At 45.9% G+C, this 21,571-nt stretch overlaps 1 protein-coding gene across 3 annotated transcripts; it reads left to right on the top strand.

Annotated features, from left to right (window-relative positions):
* Positions 1-13,251: 13,251 nt before the first annotated feature.
* Positions 13,252-21,184, top strand: PDP1 (pyruvate dehydrogenase phosphatase catalytic subunit 1). 3 transcript variants are annotated; one of them, XM_015855939.3, is made up of 3 exons: positions 13,252-13,355; positions 13,735-13,769; positions 17,266-21,184. In XM_015855939.3, the coding sequence occupies exons 2-3, from the start codon at positions 13,739-13,741 to the stop codon at positions 18,915-18,917; spliced, it is 1,683 nt and encodes a 560-aa protein (XP_015711425.2). In that variant the 5' UTR covers positions 13,252-13,355; positions 13,735-13,738; the 3' UTR covers positions 18,918-21,184. The 3 variants fall into 3 exon arrangements, with proteins under 3 accessions (XP_015711425.2, XP_015711427.2, XP_085393338.1); XM_015855941.3 differs by lacking the exon at positions 13,735-13,769; XM_085537212.1 differs by lacking the exon at positions 13,252-13,355 and having other exon boundaries at positions 13,694-13,769.
* The last annotated feature ends 387 nt before the right edge of the window (positions 21,185-21,571 follow it).

Below are 21,571 nucleotides of genomic sequence, written 5' to 3'. Positions count from 1 at the left end.
GGCATGGGAAGGCTGAGTTGAGAGCAGGAGCCCAGCTGGTTTGACCACAGAAGCAGCAGGAGCGTACAGCAATGCTGTGGTCATCTGCTTCATGAAATAGAGAGTCGACAGCTGCCAGCAAGGAAGTTTTGCTTCCTCACCCCCAGTACTGTGAGAAAACCACAACTTCCTGAGCCATTCTCACTGCTTAGAGCTTTCACTGCTCTGCAGTGGCTTATTTCTGATGCCAAGAATAAATGCAGAGTGATGCTTGGAGGATCCTTCTTGGAAATACCAATATTCAGTGCCGGGGTGCTGTGCCAGTGGGGGCCTTTCAGCGGCTGAGTCTCCCTGCATGTCATGCAGTGCTCTCAGATCCTGATCCCCTCCACTGCTGGGTCTGTTGTTTAGAGCACTGCTGTCTTTACTGGAAGAGCCGGCACTATCAAAGATGCAATTAAGCAGCAGAGGCACTTAAGTGAAGAGCAAAGAGGAGCTCACTCCTTCTGGAGAATGGCTTTTATTTCAGAGGCACTTAAGTGAAGAGCAAAGAGGAGCTCACTCCTTCTGGAGAATGGCTTTTATTTCCTGAAGCTTTCAGCTGCCTCAGTCCCGGCTTTCCACCTAGGAGTGGCTGGAGATGGGATACACAAATAAATACCACAAAGGCAATAAATAAATCCTGGCAATAACACACGGCTGGGATGGGGTCTCAGCCAGCACCCTCACCTGCAAAACGCTGCTGGGCCCCACTAAGCCCATTGCTGACAGAGCTGAGAGCACTGGGGTGGCAGCTTCACTCACACGGAGCTAACAGCGCACAGGCTGCTTGAAAGGGAGCAGGGCTCCCAGAGTTATTTTTTAACGTAATGCCTACAATACTCTGAGTTAAAGGTGTTGTTTTGTACTGTTAGATGCACGCATTGCATATATCTACTGCATCAGCCACAAAAGGGCTCAGGAATTAGTGCTTAGCTGGCAGCTGTGATGATAATGCAGGAGGCGAAGCAGCCTGCTCGTTGTCACTGCTGACAGAACTAAAAATGTGCTTTTGTCACTGCCAACAAACAAATTAGAAGGTGCTCAGAGTCAGGAGCCCTGCCCACCCCTCTGTGTCAACAGGGCCAGGGGGCCGGGTACTGTAAGCAGCCAGCACAGGGGATGGGAAGGAGGGAGGACCACCAGCAGCCTATACTTGATCCTGCAGCTCATACCACCCTGCACCAAGGACATCGGGGCTCCCATGCCCACCTTCAGGGAATACAAAGCCAAGATGAGAGAGTAAATGCAGTCCTTGTGTTTGATACAGAGGCTGACAGTGCTGTTCATAGGCGTGTTTCAGACAGAGCTGTGCAAGCTGATTCCAAAAGGAAAACTCAGCTGTAAGCTTTCTGAGGTAATTCAGTGCTAACTGAAGCAAAGATCTCTCTCTCGCTCCCCATTTAAACTGAACATTATCAGAATAAGAGACATCCTTAATACTCCCAACACAAATCAGGCTCAATTCCAAAAATATTTTACCACTGAGTAACCAGAAAAATGAGCTTATTTGCTGTGTATCCTACTCCAGTGACTCACCACACAGTGCAGAGCATCCCTACACAGAGACCTGGTGGCAGCAGCACTCAGCCGAGCGCGTGCCAGCACTGGGCAGAGGCGACTCGCTAAGTCAAGGATATCTGACACACTGAGGAACACTGAATAGCTTCCTGCTTCCAGCTTTGGGAATTGCACTTACTAATGGCTCTGTAGAGAGCAAAAGCCAGCACAAGGGAGGGGCAGGGCTCCCTTGGTAGGAGATGCAGGTAGAAGGGAGGAGTCCATGAGCACACCCTCACTGTGTGCTGTGTCTGCCCAGCCGTGGCTCCTCCCGCAGACCTGGGCACAGCTATAGCCCTGAACACAGCTCCAGAGCACTGCATCAGGGGGTGATCTCACCCCCACGCATGGGATAGACCTGGCTGTGTCAAGCCCTTGTCTGCAGGGCACTGTGACCTGCTTGCAATCTGCTTTGCTGTGACCCAGGAGTCTGCAAAACCTCCAGACCATTACCAGTTATTCACATGGTGTTCTGGATGTGCTAACAAACAGCTCCTGGAGACAAACTGTTCTGGCAGTCAGACACATACCTTATCAGCTCTGATCTAGACAAGGAGCTGTTTGCTTTTACTACATGAAGTCCTTGAGGATTCCTTCATACCACCCACCATCTCAAGACTTGATCCTAACCACACAGAAGTCCGTGTTCAGAGTGACTCCAGCCACACCACAATCTCTTTTTGTTGGCCAAAATAAACGCTGATATAACACAGGTCTTTACAAACACCATATCCTTCACAAAAAGGAAGTCAGGGCTTCACCTGCTTGTTTTCTGGATCATATCATTGCAAGAAATTAAAATACCTTAGTATCTCTTAGTAGATGCGCTGTGGTTGTGCACTTAGTGTTAAAGGCTGGCGTCGTTACCGGCAGTAATGATTTTAGATTTCCTTGATGGTGTGAAAGCAAGAGGTGGCACTGAGCCAGATTCTCCTCTCACTTGGTGTTTTTCCTCTCCACATCCAACTTGTGATGCCAGGAGGGAGCTTCCTTTGCCAGCTGCTGCCAGGCACGTGGCACAACAATTGTTTCGCTCTGCTTCACAGGGTGGCCTTTGTCCTGCTCATTTCTGACGAAATCATGTTTCTGAGTGCCCACCACAGCAGCAAGGTGTCACAGCGTGATGGCACCCGAGGATGGGACCAACTACAACATGAGATGCATCACTGGGCCTGCCTCGCTGCTCAGCCACGGAGATGGGGTGGGAGGGGGGGCAGCTCCCAGAGAGCACCATTTCTGAAACGCTCTTGAACTCAGCAGATGGTGGGAGCCAACCTCACTCGGGAGGGAAAACAGGGATTAGAAGTAATTTGTGCAAACGTGTGTCCAGCAAGACTTTGCATCGGGGTGGGCTCCCTGAAGGAGAGAGGCCTCTAACAGCTGCAGGCAGCTGGTGCAGAAAGTGGCTGTAGCTGAAAGTCGATAAAGCAAAAGGAAGAAAAATAATTTTCAAGAATCAAAACGTTTTATCTATTTGAAACTGTCTGCTTCGAAGCAGCTACTGAATGTACTTGCACTCGCTATTTATCGGCTTTCAAAAGAAGAGGAAGAACGCTTCAGATGCCTTGATGTTCACCATACCAATGTATGATGTGGAACTAAGAGCAGCAGAGCTGTGAATGACAGTCTCCTTAACCAGAGTTAGACCCACAGTATTGACTAGTGATGCCTGGATGCAAGAAAGAAGGATTTCTACTTTTCAGGGATGGGTGGCAGGACTCTTACCACTGAACCTTCTCCACAGTGTAACAGCAGAGCCTCTGTGTGGCCAGAGTCATGGCTTCTCAGCATCTTACCTGATGAACTGGCCTAGGCAGGAAGGCCAAATAAGCTCAGACAGTCACAAAACCTGAAGAAGACATGGTGAAGGCTCCTAACAGCACTGCGATTGCTGCAGGCAAATGTGAGGGTCTGGTGCTGTGAGTGTAAGCATGGCCTTAAGGAATGGCACTGCAGAGTCGGAAGATACCATAGTCCTATGGGCCCTTATCCCTTAGTTGAGTTTTCCTCACTTCATGTACAACATTGCTGCTCACAGGAGGGCTGGCGCTGCTGGTTACAAGCACGTTGGGGCAGCATTTAAGACCAGGAGGTAAGGCTGTTTTCACAGGTCATCCTTAAGCATTGAAACCCAGCCCTCTTTGTTTCCTTCCTCTCCTCTCCTCTCCTCTCCTCTCCTCTCCTCTCCTCTCCTCTCCTCTCCTCTCCTCTCCTCTCCTCTCCTCTCCTCTCCTCTCCTCTCCTCTCCTCTCCTCTCCTCTCCTCTCCTCTCCTCTCCTCTCCTCTCCTCTCCTCTCCTCTCCTCTCCTCTCCTCTCCTCTTTCTCTCCTCTCCTCTCCTCTCCTCTCCTCTCCTCTCCTCTCCTCTCCTCCCTTCCTTATTCCCTCCCTCCCTTCCTTCTCTCTTCCTCTCTTTCTCTCTTCCTCTTTCTCTCTTTCTCTTTCTTTCTGTCTTTCTCTCTTCCTCTTTCTCTCTCTCTCTCTTCCTCTTTCTCTCTTCCTCTCTTTCTCTCTTTCTCTCTTCCTCTTTCTCATTTTCTCTCCCTCTTTCTCTCTTCCTCTCTCTCTCTCTTTTTTTTTTTTTTTTTCTTTTGGAGGAAGCGAAACATTTTAAAACTTTTCTTTCCTGTCACAACCAGAATGTTTGGGTGTGAGCCTTGCTGTAGTAAGTGATACAGCTCAATGCTTTGCAGCAAGCCCAGTACCTGCAAGCACAGGCTGGGCATGGGGAGCCCACATTGTGGGCACATGGCAGCCCAAATATATCGCAGGCTGGAAGTGGTTCAGAGCTGTCGACAATGTGGATTTGCCAATCAAAGCCCTGCGTGGCTGAAGGACGCAACGCACTGACCTTTCCTACGGCCCTGGGAATGCTGCAGCAGCCTGAAATGACTTCCTAGCGCTGCTGCTGCTGCTCAAGTCAGGGAAGGCTCTTTGCCAGCACTGTGTCTCTGCACAAAGCACCTTTTTCATATGTGCTTTCCAGAGGGAAGGACTTATCTCTGATTCAACAGGGCATTCAGATTGCCTTTCCAGATTTCCACAGTGGCTTCATTCAGTTACGCGGGCTTCAAATTAAAAGTTAATGAAAACTAACACACTTCTCATTGCTCCTGAGGGGAGAAATGCTCTCCCACTTAGATGGCTGAGCAAATTAAGTCAGAAGAAATCTCCTCCTTGTTTGACAAAGGGTGTGGGATCTCTCAGAGCTGACTGCACATTCCTACCGCAGTATCGTTGCTGTCATTCTGAATTAGAAGCGCTCATTTTCCAAGGGTGCATTATAACAGCCTCCCACACGTCGATGTGTGTGCAAGTGAAGTATCATTAGGTCTGATGGGCACCCTTTGTCTTCTCAGGAAATGATTAAACGGCGTCCTCAAAAAGCTGACAGTTGGAGCGTAGTAGAAATTACAGACTCATGTTTGGCACGGAGCGCTGCATTCACAGCTGTACTGAGTTCCTGCCAGGAGCCATCTGCCTACAGAACATGCCGTCTTCTAGTTGCTCGACCTGAGATAGTTCAAGAGGGTAACAGCAATGTGAGAGAAAAGGACAGGCTTTCTCTGTGCAGATCTCTTTTGCTCAGTTTTATAGCTCTCTGGAGGAAAGTGAGTTTGTTGCCAGTTTCCAAGTGGTGGCAGGTTCAAGCAGTGCTTTCCAGATTAACCCAAGGCTTTGCTTTTTGACCCTGGGTAAGGTTTTCTTTCATTATCAACATGCAAGAAAGATATAAACCTTTCAGTTACATATTCTACCAGCTGATACACGCAAATATACAATAGCAAGTCTTGAATCTAGGAAAATCAACTGGTTTTGTTTGGGTTTTGGGTTTTTTTGTTATCATCTCTTAAGGCTTGGTAGCCCCTGGTCTCCTTTTGACCACCCCGTCTTTATGGCCAGTCCTATGTGATCCCAGCAATCACTCCTAGTCATGATTCTGGCACTGGTTACACTACAGCAGACTTTACACAGTCCCTCAATTTAACAAGACGCATACAAAGTTCTTCTCTTTCTGAACCCAGCAAAAAACATGCAGGAAAACAGCAGGATCCTACCTGTGCTCACATCAAACCTTTTCCAGGAAGCTCTTTGCCCTGTTGTTCACTTTTTTCTGTCATTTTTAGTGTCATGTCCCTAAACTCACTTTGCCCTTTCATTTTTTTATGGTGTTTTTTTGTTGTTGGTAGCAGTGGTGGGTTTTTTTTGTCCCTTTTTCTCTCTTACATGAGCGTTTGTGATTCAGATTCATGGCTTAACCACTTTCTGTCTGTGCCATCTACCTGTAGTACCAAACTGCAAGGGATTTACTATGGCCTAATCTTGTATTAGATCCTGCTCCCTTGGCCCTGCTGTATACTCTTCCCTGCTGGTGACTGCTTCCTGTCCCTCTCTGCCTGCTGACCCATCTGTGGAGCCATGTCCTCAACTGCCCTGTGTGAAACAACCCAAGCTTGAAAGTATTTTTGGCCATACTTTAAAGTGTGGCCAGGCTCGGGTTAGCACTGTGGCATGTGTGGTGACTTGAAGGGCCAGGGAGGGGCCAGGGGGATGCAAGAAAGAGATTCCTATGGGTGAGGTACAGCTGGATGGCATAAACCAGGCAGGCCACAGAGTGAACAGAAACCTGCCCAAAGGACTTCTGCTATCTGGTCTTGTGCCTTTTACCAGCATTGCTATGACTAAGCCGGATTACCCATGAGCGTAGTGACACACTGCTCACTGCAAGCAGGTTAACCATTGGGTGGACCAAAACACTCAAGTATGCACTTCTATTACGGACCTCATGTTTTCTATTGAGAACAGTAAGGGATAGTAATTACTGTGAGCACTGAAAATGAATAAGCATTAATACTGCCTATGATGGGAATATGTGGGAATGAACTTGTTTTCTGAAGACTGAAAGCAAATATTTTATTCACTGTCTCATATGTAAATGCGTAATGATACAGCAACGCATATAAAAGAAACAGGAATATTGTGACAGTGCAGTTTGTTAAGGAAGCAGTAACGTTGACTTGAAGTCCGTCAGCCCTTGATAACCAGCGCTGTAATTTAAAACGTAAATGCCTTTCTGAGCTCATCTCTTCTAAGCTGGATAGAGCCCAGCATGTTTCAGTTTTTAAATAACTCATTCCCATGACCTTTGCAACTCGCTAACTTACACAACAGCGCAAAAAAGAGCCCCATACACATGACTCAGGCTGCCTTGGGGTTGCTGAAACTTAAGAAGGCAGCCTACATAGCATAATCACAAGCAAAAAGAAAATAAAAGACTGATTATATAACTTCGAGTCAAACTGAACCAATCTCTGCAGTCACACAAAGCTGTGGGCTGCAGAGATGCACCCAAAGCTCAAAGAAGTTTGAATGAAACAGCCTGTGATGTGGCTGTTCTTTAGCCTCAGTGCTTTGTATTGGAGCTAGTAGAAGAAATAATCCTTCTTCCCAGAATACACCGTAGCAGTCACCTTGCTGAATGTCTTTCTGACTCTCCTGGACCTTTCTGGGGCATCCTCATGGGCACAGTCCATTCATAGGGAAATCTGATTTCGCACCACCTCCCTGAAACCTGACATCATTGATCTGTGCAGCCAAACACTCAGGTAATTTGGAGTTCCAAACTAAATCCAGCTCTGGGTTGGAATCTAGTGGCACAGAGGGGCCAGTCTATGGCAAAACAACAGCTGGCATTCCTAAGTGACCTTCTGAAAAACTCCTGAGGACAAGAATGGCACTCTGAAAGCAAGCCTGGTGCAAACAGTCACAGTCCAGCTTTATTTACAGTTAAAGCCTTGATCGGGAGCATAGTGTTGTTCTGCTGAGATCAACACGATCTCTCAGAGGTGACCATCTTCAGTTCCTCAACACCATAAAGAAGCTCAGAATTCTTTTCTAAGACAAGGTTTTGCTCTTTCTGCCAGTTTCTATCTTACTGTGGAATAGCCCAGTGGGAAACACTTATAGGATCATTATCATTAATGCTGGAAAAGACAAAGATCATCTAGTCCAACCATTGACTCATCACCACCACACCCACTGACCATGTTCCTCACCTACATATTTCTTGAACACCTCCAGGGACAGTGACTCCAATGCTTCCCTGTGGCCTGTTCCAATGCCTCACCACTCTTTCTGGGAAGAAATTTCTCCTGATATCCATCCTGAACCTCCCTTGGTGCAACTTAAAGCCTTATCTTGTCACTAGTCCCCTGAGAGAAGAGGTCGACCCTCACTTCACCACAACCTCCTTTCAGGCAATTGTAAAGAACAATAATAAGGTCTCCCCTGAACCTCCTCTTGTCTAGACTGAACATCCCAGTTCCCTCAGCCACTCCCCCAAAGACTCATGTTCCAGATCCCTCACCAGCTTTGTTGCCCTTTGTTTGACACGCTCCTGTGCCTCAATGTCGTTCTTGTAGTGAGGGGCCCAAAGCTGCACACAGTACTCGAGGTGCAGCCTCGCCAGCACTGAGTTCAGAGAGATGATCACCTCTCTAGTCCTACTGACTGCACTATTTTTGATACAAGCCAGGATGCCATCGGCCTTCCAGGCCACCTAGGCACTCTGCTGAGTCATGTTCAGCTGGCTGTCAATTAACATCCCCAGATCCTTTTTCTCCACACAGCTTACATGCCACTCTGCACCAAGCCTGCAGTACTGCATTGGACTGTTGTGACCGAAGTGCAGGATCCAGCACTTGATCTTGTGGAAGCTCATACAATTGGCCTCAGCCCATCTGTCCAGCCTATCCTGATCCCTTTGTATGGTCATCCCAGGCAGGTCAACACAACGTGGTGTCCTCTGCAAACTTACTGAGAGTGCACTCAATACCCTCATCCAGAACTCAATCCCCTCGTCCAGTTCCCTTTAACTGGGAAACACTGGTGTAATTTTTACCTTCTGCCCAGACTTACTGTTTTTCCAGGAGACTATTCCAACTGTCCAACCACAGGTCAGCTGAGGTGAGGGTAATCCTTACTCCTGCAGTGAAGACTGGCCTCTGACACTCAGGAATCTGCCACTCTTTGGCTCAGGACCATGAGCAGGGCTCTGTGACCTTCTGCTGACGGCACTTCACCTGGAAGAACTGAGTAATTTACTGGCTCTAGCCTTACAACTTCTGATCTTTTTTAATGTTTTTATTAGTTAGACTGTATTGTCAGATATTTGCCCGTGGCTTGACCTAAGCTACTCCTTTCCATGGCCAACAGTGAAGTATTTTCTTTGCTTTGTGCAGCACCTTGTCCAGGGACAAGCAGACAAACTAACTTGAAGGTAAGAGGATAAAACAAACACATCTTTGGTTTCTTGTTCAAAAACACAAACTAAACATACAGTATAAAACAACCAGCAAATATTTATGTGGGCAACTCTATTTATCAAGGAAAACAGTATCCTAACTCATCTTCCTACCTTTCAGAAGTACTGGATCTGATAGATTCAAACTGGGATATCATCGTTCATCTGTTGTTAAATGTGAGCTATTCTCCTTCTGGCAAAATTCAGGCAGATTCCCCTCCCCTCCCAAATCTCATCTCCACTACTTCCCCCTGAGCCTCCTGAACCTTCTGCTCAGCAGCCTCCATGACTGTAAACGCACATGCTTTTTTAAATGACTGCAGCAAATCTGCACACAACAACAGCTGGAAAACGGATCTGCCCCTACAGAGCCAAGATAATTCTTGGAGCCAACAAATTTCTTCCACGTAGAACAGATACCGATGACAAGTATCATTCTTGAAGCTTGCCAAAAAGACTTTTCCACTAACATTTTAGTATAGCAGATTCTTTAGCAAGTTGCCAGAATGCTCAATTCCTCAAATTAGATAACAAATCTTGAAAGATCTACTCAGATGAAGTATTTAAGCTAGTGCACAACACCCGCCAAATGCACGAAATACATTCAATTGCACGCTAATCATATTTGAGGAGCACAATAGGACAGCGCAAAGAAGCCCTGAAAGGCAACAGTCAGCAGATTCAATCTGAGCAAGGAAAACTTTGTTTAATGAAAAAAAATAAAAATAAAAAAAAATCCTTCACACCAGAAGTGCCAAAGCATGAGAACTGGGGCTCAGGAAGGCTGCAGTCTGTCCTCAGAGATGTGCTAAACTGCACCGGCCACGATCCCAAACAGCCTTACTAAGCTCTGAAGTTGGCTTTGAGTTGGGAGTGGGGCTGTGTGACCCCCTGAGGTCCCATCTGCCCATGACTGTTCTCTGATTGTAGAATGCTGGATCCCAGCTGTTTTCAAAAAATAATAAGCCACCAAACCCACGGCTTCATTTTGGAAAGGAACTAAGAGTGAAAATACAAAGCATCCAAGGAGACAAAATAAATCAAACTATTCGTGGGTCCCACAGTGACAGCAAAATACCTCCTTGAAGCAACTCCCTCTGCAGGTCCTGTTTACCCTCCCCTGGCTTGTATTAAAAAAAGCAGGAGAGAAAGAGGAGCTGCTTCTATGACGCTCCTGCAGAAGATGGCTCACTGCTGCTGCTTTACGGTTGACTCTCTTAAGAAATGCTTTTAAAACATCACCTTTTGCAGGGCTCACTGTAGAACTTCATTGCTTCTCTAGTGCTTTCAGGGAAGGTGACAAGGTAAGTTCACAGAATCACAGAATTATCAAGGTTGGAAAAGACCTAGAAGTTCATCTAGTCCAACCATCACTAATACTTCCCAGCTAAATCATATTCCTCAACACCACATCCAAACGTTTCCTGAACACCCCCATGGTCAGTGACTCCATCACCTCCCCGGGCAGTGCATTCCAATGCCTGACCACCCTTTCCGAGAAGTAATACTCCCTAATTTGGCCAATATTTCCTAAGTTTGGCCTTGTCCTACTCCACCCATTTATTCAGTGCATGCCACAATTCTCTCCCTTGTTTCCTCCCTTATTAGGCTTTTCTTATGGCATTCAAAACTCGTATGATTCTTCTTTTAAGCTCCCAGTTGGTAAGGCAGCATGCCAGGTGGGTGCGTTTGATCTGTGCATACAACTTGGAGCCAGCTGTCACAGGTGACTGCTCTTTTCACCAGGCTCAGGAGCAAAACAGCATTTAGGAAACACTGAGGGCAGAGATATTGTAAAAACGTTAACAAGTTTAGGGACAGAAAATCAATGGAGATATTACTCTGCATTCCTGCACCTGCTTTCAGTAGAACTGAGCCGATAAAACACTTATCAGTGTCAGCCAAGTTCTACTATCTCATCCTTCATTTGTGGGACCCACTTGAGGCTTCTGAAGCCAGATTCCCTCCTCTGCTCACACAGTATTTAAAAATTCAAGCTTTAGCAATTTTTGATAAGATCCATGCTATGAACAGGATATAAGACAGGGAGCCACAGACCCCGGTATCAGCTTTTTTAGCCCTAAATCAGGAAAAAAATATAAGAATAAGAAAGGATTAGAAGACAAACAGGGTGGCTATGACACTAACCTTGCAATTTCATAGCATGTCATGGGGAACTGAATTAATGGTCACAAGATATTCTGAAACCCAAGACTGCTAAATACTAATTATTTTGAGGATATATTTTTTTTCTCCATAGACAACTATAAGCAGTGACTCCTTCAGATACCAAACAGGAATCCACCCTCCAAAACCCATATTGGGAATAGGCTGTGATCAGTTGTGACTTCATCCCAATCCATTTCTGCATACCTACTCAGACAACTATCACTTAAGTCAACCCAGGCACGGGTCTATTTTCTTACAGCCTTATACCTTCTGATGGAGAAAGAAGATGCCTTAATAGTACTTTCTTGCAGTCTTTAGGAACATTTCTAATCTCAGCTGCTCTACAGTCTCTCTTGCTGCAAGCAGAAAATTATGTAAATGATGGTTGTTACAGCACTCTGCCAATCTATTTCTATCCATGTTCTACTGTTAAAAAAGAACGTAAATTACTCATCTTCCACTGCACACAATGAGATGTTTTATGTACAGTGATGCCTGTCATATATGGTTAACTTGCTTTTCATTCCAAAATATGTCACGATGAGAAAATGATGTGCATTTCTAGAGAAATAAACATCAAAATAGTCACTCAGAACATGAATATTCTGCAGTTTCAACTGCTGCTGTGGAAGAGGTTTATATTGAAGGATGGCCCTGTATCTTCCCAGCTGGTTTCCACACGTGGGGTTACCAGGCAGTACTTCCCACTTTCCTGTATCCCAGATAGGCCTTTTGTGTCATCTGAGTAAATAAGCACAGACATTTCCCTTTGTTTTCTCTGCTCATTTCACCACACAGTTGTAAACAACCTAATACTGTTGGGTAAAGACATAAATATAGTAAAAAAACCCCTAGGTTTTGTTATAGCAATAAGTAGAATGCTGGATGCGGTACCCCACAGGTGAATGCCTGCTGCCAGCATCACAGCAAAGCAGGCATCCTGGCCACACGATGATTAAAAAGCCACGAGAGCACATGCATGTATAAGCAGAGAAGATGAAGGAAATCTAAACCTTGTTGAATTTATGTACTTTTAGCATTCAGGAAACATGGAATAGCTTGGGCTGACTTTAAAGATAGTTCAGCTCCAACCCCCCTGCTGTGAAAAATGCGTACAACGAAGGCTCGCTCAAAGCATCGCTGAAGCTAAAGTGAATGCTGACTCAGAGATGTGGAACATGGACAGGTTTGGATCTACCACACAGGGGGGCATAGCTCCCTTCTGGGCAGGGCCATGCGCTCCAGCTGCCGCCTCAGCCCTGGTGCTCCCCAGCACAAGGCAGAGGCCCCAACTGCAACTCCCACAGAACCACAGAATGACCCGGATTGGAAGGGACCTCAAGGATCATGTAGTTCCAACCCCCCTGCCTGGCAGGGCCACCAAACATACACCTTTACTAGATCAGGTTGCCCAGGGCCCCGTCCAACCTGGTCTTGAACACCTCCAAGGACGGGGCATCCACAACCTCCCTGGGCAGCCTGTTCCAGGGCCTAACCACTCTCCTAGTGAAGAACTTCCCCCTAACATCCAACCTAAATCTTCCCTCTTTCAACTTAAAACCATTTCCCCTATTGTCAGCCCTTTTGAAGAGTTTACTCCCCTCCTGGGTGTAAGTTCCCTTCAGGTATTGAAAGGCTGCAATGAGGTCACCCCACAGCCTTCTCTTCTCTAGGCTGAACAAACCCAACTCCCTCAGCCTGTCCTCATAGGGGAGGTGCTCCAGCCCCCTGATCATCTTCGTGGCCCTCCTCTGGACCCTTTCCAAAATCTCTATGTCTTTAAGACATTTCTAACAACGACAGGCTTCCTGTCGTCGCCTGGACTTGGGTGGTGAGGGCAAAGCGCTGGGGAGCAAATGGGAGACGGGCTCCGGCACGACGACCACGATAACGCCGCACCCAGCCCTCACAGCGGGGCGTGGCTTCTCCTCACGCACCGCGCGGTTGTGAGGAGAGAGAGGGCGGGCACTGCACTGCACTGCACTGCACTACGCTGCGCTGCGCTGCGCTGCGACACCGTTCCCGCCTTCCCGCCCCTGCGCGGTGCGCGCGCAACGCCCCACTCTTCTCCCTCCTCCCCCGCGCTCCGTCGGCCGACGCCGAACCTCCGCGTCACGTGACCCCCTTGCCTTCCTCCGCAGCCAATGGGACGCGCGCCGCGGGCGGCAGGGCCTTTATAAGGCGGCGCGCAGCACAGCGGCCGCGGCATTGAGGTGGTTGTGGCGGTGGGTTGGTGCGTCCGGCTGGTCGGTTCCTGCAGCCGCTTCCCCGGGGGGCCCGGGCTGACGATCCCCGGCAGAGAGCAGGTCTGTGGCGGCGCGGAAGGAAGGAAGGAAGGAGGGGCTCCTTGGGGGTTGAGGGGGGTTGGAGAGGCAGCCATGTCGCGGCCGCGCGGCGCCTCAGGGGGTAGCGGTCCGCACCGCGGCGACGCCCAGCGCTGGTGGGACAGGCCGGGAGCGGCGAATCGTCCCCGGCGGATGGAGAGCGGGGCCCGGCAGCGGGGTGACGGCTCCGTGTGTCCGCAGCCCGGCTGCGTATGTGCGTGTCTCCTCTCTGCGCCCCTCCGCAGCGCCGGGGCTGTCTGTCTGTCTGTCTGTCCGTCCTCTCTAACGAACTCTCTGCCTTGCTTTCCCCCCTTCCCTGGGCTTCTGCTTTGTGGATGTTGGCGGCTTCTTGTTGTGACAGGAGAATGTGTGTGTGCCCCGGGCCCAGGCGCATCGGTACGTATCTCTGCGGGGCTCGCGGGGGGCGGAGGGGCCGGGCGGGGCGGAGGGACGAGCCCCGGCCCGAGGGAGGGCTCAGCGCTCCTGGCCCGTGTTCCTTCTCCCCCGTGTCACCAGCGTTGTCAGGTGCCCCAAAGCCACCGGTGTCGTTGTACAGCTCAGGAGGGTGCTGGAGGAGTATATTGGCAGCAGGGGGGCTGGAGCACCTCCCCTATGAGGACAGGCAGAGGGAGTTGGGTTTGTTCAGCCTAGAGAAGAGAAGGTTGCGGGGTGACCTCATTGCAGCCTTTCAATACCTGAAGGGAACCTACACCCAGAAGGGGAGTAAACTCTTCGAAAGGGCTGACAATAGCAGGACACAGGGAAATGGTTTTAAGTTAAAAGAGGGAAGATTTTGGTTGGGTGTTAGGGGGAAGTTCTTTACTAGGAGAGTGGTTAGGCCCTGGAACAGGCTGCCCAGGGAGGTTGTGGATGCCCCGTCCTTGGAGGTGTTCAAGACCAGGTTGGACGGGGCCCTGGGCAACCTGATCTAGTAAATGTGTATGTTTGGTGGCCCTGCCAGGCAGGGGGGTTGGAACTACATGATCCTTGAGGTCCCTTCCAACCCGGGTCATTCTGTGATTCTGTGGCAGCATCAAGTGTCTTTAATGGCTCTTCTTAAAGCAAGGAATGTTGTGTTTCATCAGTGTACCACTACCACGTCTGCTAATTAGCTTTCTAACTCTTTACTTACAGTGCTTGTGTATTTGTACCCTATTCTGGTATTGAAGAGGCTTTTAAGACTGATGTGATACTAATCACCTGGCAGATGTCGATGAGATAGTAAAGATTTCTATTGAACATACTTCTTGCGTTCTTCCATCTCTTGATCAAATCATCTCACTAATTAGAGTCGAAGTACTGAAGGGTTACTGCAGTGGTTAGGTTGGAGTCATCCATGTTGCAGGGATAAATGAGAGAGACTTGGAATGATTTCAGTTGATGTTGGCAGACTTGGAATTTCGCTTTGACTTGATCAGCAGGACTTATATCTGCTCTGCAAAACAAATGAATGGCTTACAGGGAGTTGCTGTGAAGGAATATAAGCGACAGGAAAGTGGAGGCTGCATCCTTATGTGTCTCCAGTAATATTTATAGAGTCCTTAAAGTTGGAAGGGACGTGTGAAGGCCATCTAGTCCACCTCCCCTGCCATGGATGAGGACATCCACAGATAGATCAGGTTGCCTGATTACTAAATTAATACTTAAAAATCAGCCAAATGAGTTCTGGTATCCCTGTGGAGCCACTCTTGACAACAGTATGTTTGTGTTTCTGCTTCATCATGGATCGACAGTGAAGCTGTCAGAACAGTTGTGGAACCATCCATTGGTCAGCCCTGAACGGGAATACGTAGAGGTTGGGGGAGCTTGGTTCAGCAGGAGTCAAACAGGAGACCAGTGTGAAATCCAAGGTACTACTGTACACTTGACACATCCGTAGGTTGCTAAAAGTTCCCATGCTGGAAGCGAAGTTGTTTTTATTTCTTCATACGGTATTTAAAAGCAACGACTGTTACCAAAATAGCCGCTGTATAATTAGAAGGCCATAAAAGACGTTAAAAATCTGTATTTGCGGTTGACTTCTGTCATGCTGTATGCATGTGAAACCTGGGCTAGAGAAATATACTTTCTGGGAAGCAAATGATAAGCATAAATTTAGTACTTGTTTGGAAGTTCAAGCCAGAGCATAGGGAGTGCTGGCAGTACTGCGGCCAAAGCTCTCCCTGGTAGCTGAATGACAGAAAACTGGCAAGTCAGGCTTCTTAGCTGTCAATAGGAGACTTGGGATGGGTCAGTGGAAAAACTTCTGTCACTGCAGGTCAAGGCTGATAAACACTGGTTTGTAAGGGGTAAATATGTTGTGCTAGAAAGCCTTTGGAGTGGTGGACTATTATTTTAACTGATTTTCAGCATTCAGCACTCTCAGTATTTTGTACTAGAGAAGCAGGGTTTGTTCCCGATTCTCTTAAAGCATTGCTTGCTTCCTTACAACACAAGGAATGAAGTGTATTCCTCTGTTTCTGGATACTTCTTGCCTAATGACCTGAACTCTCTGACAGAATCTGTGGAAAGCATGGCAGAGAGGTGATGGGACTAGTGCTTAAGAATAAGAATTTAGGTTGTGGATGCCCCATCCCTGGAGGCATTCAAGGCCAGGCTGGATGTGGCTCTGGGCAGCCTCATCTAGTGGCTGGCGACCAATGCACATAGCAGGGGGTTGAAACTACATAATCATTGTGGTCCTTTTCAACCCAAGCCATTCTATGATTCTGTGAAGAATAATGCTTAGGACAGCAGGGAGCCCTGTTTTGGATCATTTGTCATGATCCTTTCTGGGAAAGAAGTTGAAGCTTCATCGTAGAAGATGGAAGAAAGTTAATGGCCGTTAGCTGTACACTTCTCACAAAAGAGCATGATCCTTTATTTTGTTTGCCCTGTGGAATTGCTTTCCCTAAGTATGGTGTTGTAAGAGTCTTCCTGAGAAAGAAACATAGTGGATAAGATTTAGGAGGTGCTTGCACAGGTGTTGTAATTGGGATGTTATTGGAGATAAGGAGTGTAATATTAGAGTACTCTTTTGCCAGAGGAGTGAAAGCTTAGAAGGTGTAGCAGAAAGTACTAATATTTTTCTTGAGTACTTGGGTTTATTGTACGTGACTCTCTTCTATTGATGAATTAAAACATAGCTTCTGTAGTCCTTCAGCTTTAATTTTGTAGGCTTTCAGACTGTTAGGGTAGATGAGCTGTTGGTAGCAGAGATGTTCTTATCTGATAAGACAGGAAATTGTTGCGTAGACTTCTGTGGCTATTTGTATATATCCACAACATGTATATATTCACAAGTGTGGTAAAATTGTGTGTGAAAAGGGGGGAGAAGAAACACTCTGCTAGAAACAACCTGCAGCTGGCTTCTGCTTGTCTAAGATCTACTGTTTATTATTTACTTCTTGCACTTCATCACCTAAAACATTTTTAAAACCACTTGTCTGTTATCTCAGTTGTTTTGGGGTCTTTGTTAGACATATTATCTCTTCAGCCTTAAAGAAAGACTTTTCTTCCTGTGTAACATCTGGTTCTGTCAGCTGAAATCTCAGGATCAGTAGGAAATCTCCATAAAATACTTGCACAGTGTATACAACTATAGTGTGCTGTATGTTAGCTGTTGCCTTAACTTCTGTGTGAAACTGTTTCTGTCTGGATATTTTTCTACTGCCTTGCAATTTGAGCGGTTCTAAGAGCTACCATATCTATGCTGAACTTCAGAGTACGATATAGATTACTTTGTTCTAGGCCAACGCACTGTTTATAAACAAGTGCCCCTTCCTCTTCTTTTCCAAGAAATGCTGAATCTTTGTACTTTACAGTTATTTGATAATATAAATGCTTTAACAGAGACTTCTAGGAGAAATCTGTTATCTGTCTCTCTAAATGCAGTTATTCTCTTGCCTTTCAGCAATTCCAGTCCGGAGCTCCAGGCTGCCACTGTTATCTGATGCCATGCCAGCACCAACTCATCTGTTCCCATTGATTCGTAACTGTGAGATTAGCAGAATATGCAGTACTATGTGCTACTGCCACCATAAACATCTGTGTTGTTTGTCATCTCATTTTGCTCACGGTCACTTCAGATATGCACCTCAGAAGAAATTTGCAGCACTTTGTAGGCCAAAGGAGAACTTCTATCAGTTTATTCACATGAGGAATTATGCTTCTACGCCGCAGAGGTTTTACCTCACTCCTCCACAGGTCAACAGCATTCTGAAGGCAAATGAATACAGTTTTAAAGTCCCAGAATTTGATGGTAAAAATGTAAGTTCTGTCCTTGGCTTTGACAGCAACCAGTTGCCTGCTAATGCTCCAATAGAAGACCGGAGGAGTGCTGCCACTTGCTTACAGACAAGAGGGATGCTTCTGGGTGTGTTTGATGGCCATGCAGGTTGTGCTTGTGCTCAAGCTGTCAGTGAAAGACTGTTTTACTACATTGCTGTCTCCTTGTTACCTCATGAGACTTTACTTGAAATAGAAAACGCTGTGGAAAGTGGTAGAGCTCTCTTACCTATTTTAGAGTGGCACAAACATCCCAATGATTACTTTAGCAAAGAAGCTTCCAAGCTTTATTTCAATAGTTTAAGAACTTACTGGCAGGAGCTCATTGATCTCAATAGTGGAGAGACTACTGATGTGAAAGAGGCTTTAATTAATGCTTTTAAGAGGCTCGACAATGATATTTCTCTGGAAGCTCAAGTGGGAGACCCAAATTCTTTTCTTAACTACCTAGTACTAAGAGTAGCATTCTCTGGTTCAACAGCCTGTGTAGCCCATGTAGATGGTGTTGACTTGCACGTGGCAAACACAGGAGACAGTAGGGCGATGCTTGGAGTTCAGGAAGAGGATGGATCTTGGTCTGCAGTTAATCTCTCCAATGACCACAATGCACAAAATGAACGTGAAGTGGAACGTGTGAAAACAGAGCATCCAAAGTCTGAAGAAAAGAGCCTTGTGAAACAAGATCGTCTCTTGGGCCTTCTGATGCCTTTCAGAGCTTTTGGTGATGTGAAGTTTAAGTGGAGTATTGAACTACAGAAGAGAGTAGTTGAATCGGGCCCAGATCAGCTAAATGACAATGAATATGCAAAGTTTATTCCTCCGAATTATCACACTCCCCCATACCTCACAGCTGAGCCAGAAGTCATACATCACAGATTAAGGCCACAGGATAAGTTTCTGGTTTTGGCCACAGATGGGCTGTGGGAGACCATGCACAGGCAAGATGTGGCTAGAATTGTTGGGGAGTATCTCACTGGTGTTCACCATCAACAGCCAATAGCCCTTGGTGGTTATAAGGTAACCCTGGGACAGATGCATGGTCTCTTAACAGAAAGAAGAGCAAAAATCTCTTCAGTATTTGAAGATCAGAATGCGGCGACTCACCTGATACGCCATGCGGTGGGCAATAACGAGTTTGGCACTGTGGATCACGAGCGGCTGTCCAAGATGCTCAGTCTTCCAGAAGAGCTGGCTCGAATGTATAGAGATGACATTACAATTATTGTGGTGCAGTTCAACTCGCATGTTATAGGTGCATATCAAAATGGGGAGCTGTGAATTTTAACATAGTGAACTAACTACCAAAGCTGTAACAATGGCCAGTATGAGCAGCAGATGGGAAAAAGACAAATTCAATAAGCAAACAAATTTCTTGCTTGCTAGATTCAACATATCTATTGTTTCTGCCTTCCCCCGGAGCTCTAAATACAAGAGAAGTGCTATTGACCTAATATAAACTTGAAGAGAATGTCTGGGAAAAGAGATTCTTGTAATTACTTTGCACTATTGATTTCATGAATGCTGCTAGAACAATGCCTTGAATTGGCAGATCTGGATGAGGGAGGGAAGGAGGATAAAGTATCAAGCATCTGGTTGTTCAAGAAGAAGCCTGTTGACATCTGAAAATATTCACGCTCTTTAAAAAAAAAAAGAGTAACAAGGAATGTTGTTGCAAGAATTCTCCCTGTAAGAGTTCAAAATTAGTGTGGTTACCTGTGTGAGTATATTCTGTCAGTCTTTTCCTCTGAATAGGAAGACAACCTAGCCATGTAGGTCTTCAGTGTAACAAAGCTGTCTTGCTCTTGTATAGACAATGTCATTCACTTCAGAGTATTTGTCTAAGTGTTGACTTTCAATGCAGGTCTAAGCCATAATCGATACTTGAGATTCTGTTATAGATTAATTGTATCTTATACACAGTAGCTTCTAAATGTCTGTGCATCAATTGCTTCTTTTCCTGCGCATTTTGTGGGGCGATATGTTGCAGTGTGCAGTAAGATACCAAGTTGTGGAGGACCTCAGTATGAAGAAAGCTTCAGGCTCTTCAAAGAGTCAGTGTTGCTGGTCAAGACCGTTGGGTTTCCTAAGGGTCGTGTCCTTTATGGACTCCATCCCTATCTGGTGTTTCTTACTTGGGAGGATAAATTTTCACCTGAGAAGGTCAGGAAACCACTGCTAACCTCATTGTGGCTTTGTAATTTGCACTCATTTTCTCTTTGGCTATTTCAAATAGTGACTTACTGGATGTCTTGCACTTGAACACATATTTGTAAGTGTGTCAGGTTGAAAACTACAGATTACAAAATGAAGTATGGTTTGTAAATAGAATTTCAGTTGGGGAAACTAACTGGCATGCATGTATATTGTTAATGGCTTTTTCTAGCAACTTTATTAGCAGCTTTTTATCTCTGGACAGCTGGTGTATGCATGTTATTACAGTCCAGAATGTGTTATCACAGCAGTCTCTTGAATAAGTCTCTCTGGCTTGTGGTTGAATTTGAACTTCCAAGGTAGTGTCTTGGGCTATAACTTGTGTGCCTAAAGTTGTTGGGCTCTTAACTGTAAAAAGTGGGGGCTGACAACTAATCTAATGATCATCTTTGCATCTGTTTTAGGTATGTTGCATTGTATAGCTTACTCTTCAGCTGCCCTTACTTCAAAAACCCAAGTGCTATTTAAAATACCAGTCCCTGATGACTGATAGAACACTTGTAACTTGATTCCCGTGTTCTGGACAAACTCTTAAACAATGATAGGTCAGCATATTTTATTTCATGGAGGTGTTTCAGTTAAAACAACTTCCTAGCCTTCAACACAGCAATAAAAAACCCAACAATTAGCTTACTTTGACTAACATGGCATTTTCTACTATTACATGCAGGATATTTAGAACTGGCAGTGATCCTGTGCTGTAGTAAATGTTGGGTCCTCAAACTTAAAAGTGCTGTGTGTACCTGGTGGCCTGTAACTTTAATATGTCTGTTTATTTACCCAACCTTAAAAAAAGAAAGAAACTTTGCAGTAAGGTTATTGATATCTTAAGTTCACATTGAAGATGTGAGCAGCCCTTCTTTATATGAAGGGGAATGGGGAACTCTAAATGCTTAGATGAGTACTGGCTCTTGACATTGCTTCTGTGTTGTGTTCTGGTGACTGTCATTAGGTCAATAGACTGTGTTCTATCATTCAAATACAGTATGTATCTAAGCTGTTACAGTATTTAACTTTCATACTTTTTTTTTTTATTACTATTAAAGCTCTATTACATGTATTGATGTATTTAACCTATGTTTCTTGATATGGATCTGGGACAAGTCGTGGCTGGAAGAACTGAATGTTGGTCCCATGTATAAAACTTTTATTGAGGAAAAGCTGCTTTTTGTAGTAAAGATGCATATGTATGGGGTCAGACGATAGTATTTATGTATTGCTTGGAAACTTGCTCAGTATGTATGCAGTGAATAGAAATAGCATAACTGCCTGCTGAACAGGTGATCTGAACAAACATTTTAATAGATTCCAATAAAATGATCAATTATGCAGAAGTCCACGTGTATTTGGTTGATACAGAAAGCAGTACTGTTTTGCTTAAAGCTTGTGAACGACTCGGTTCGCAAAAATGCTTTCCATTGTCTAGTCATTGTTATGAATAGAGCAGATGGCCTAAGGAAGTAATGTGCAAATGGAAACAGGCTGAGAACTGAGCTTCAAAGCTTTGAAATGTCACTTTGAGACTCGAACCCTGTATCAAGCTAGTTCTTCTGCCCCCTGGCAGTGAAGCCTGGATGTTTCCCTGTCAGCATCTCCTGTGCCTTCCTGTATCAGTTTGCCTTGTCTCATTTTCCCCGTGGGGAGAAGGCATTAAAAGCTGCAGATGAAGTGGTCTATGACAGTGTACTGCCTAATTCATCATCAGTAGTTTGTGGACTGTA

This window comes from Coturnix japonica, chromosome 2 (genome assembly GCF_054131305.1).
Source record: "Coturnix japonica strain WE chromosome 2, WE-NBRP24, whole genome shotgun sequence".
Classification (NCBI taxonomy): domain Eukaryota; kingdom Metazoa; phylum Chordata; class Aves; order Galliformes; family Phasianidae; genus Coturnix; species Coturnix japonica.
This window is presented reverse-complemented; position numbering and strand designations above follow the sequence as displayed.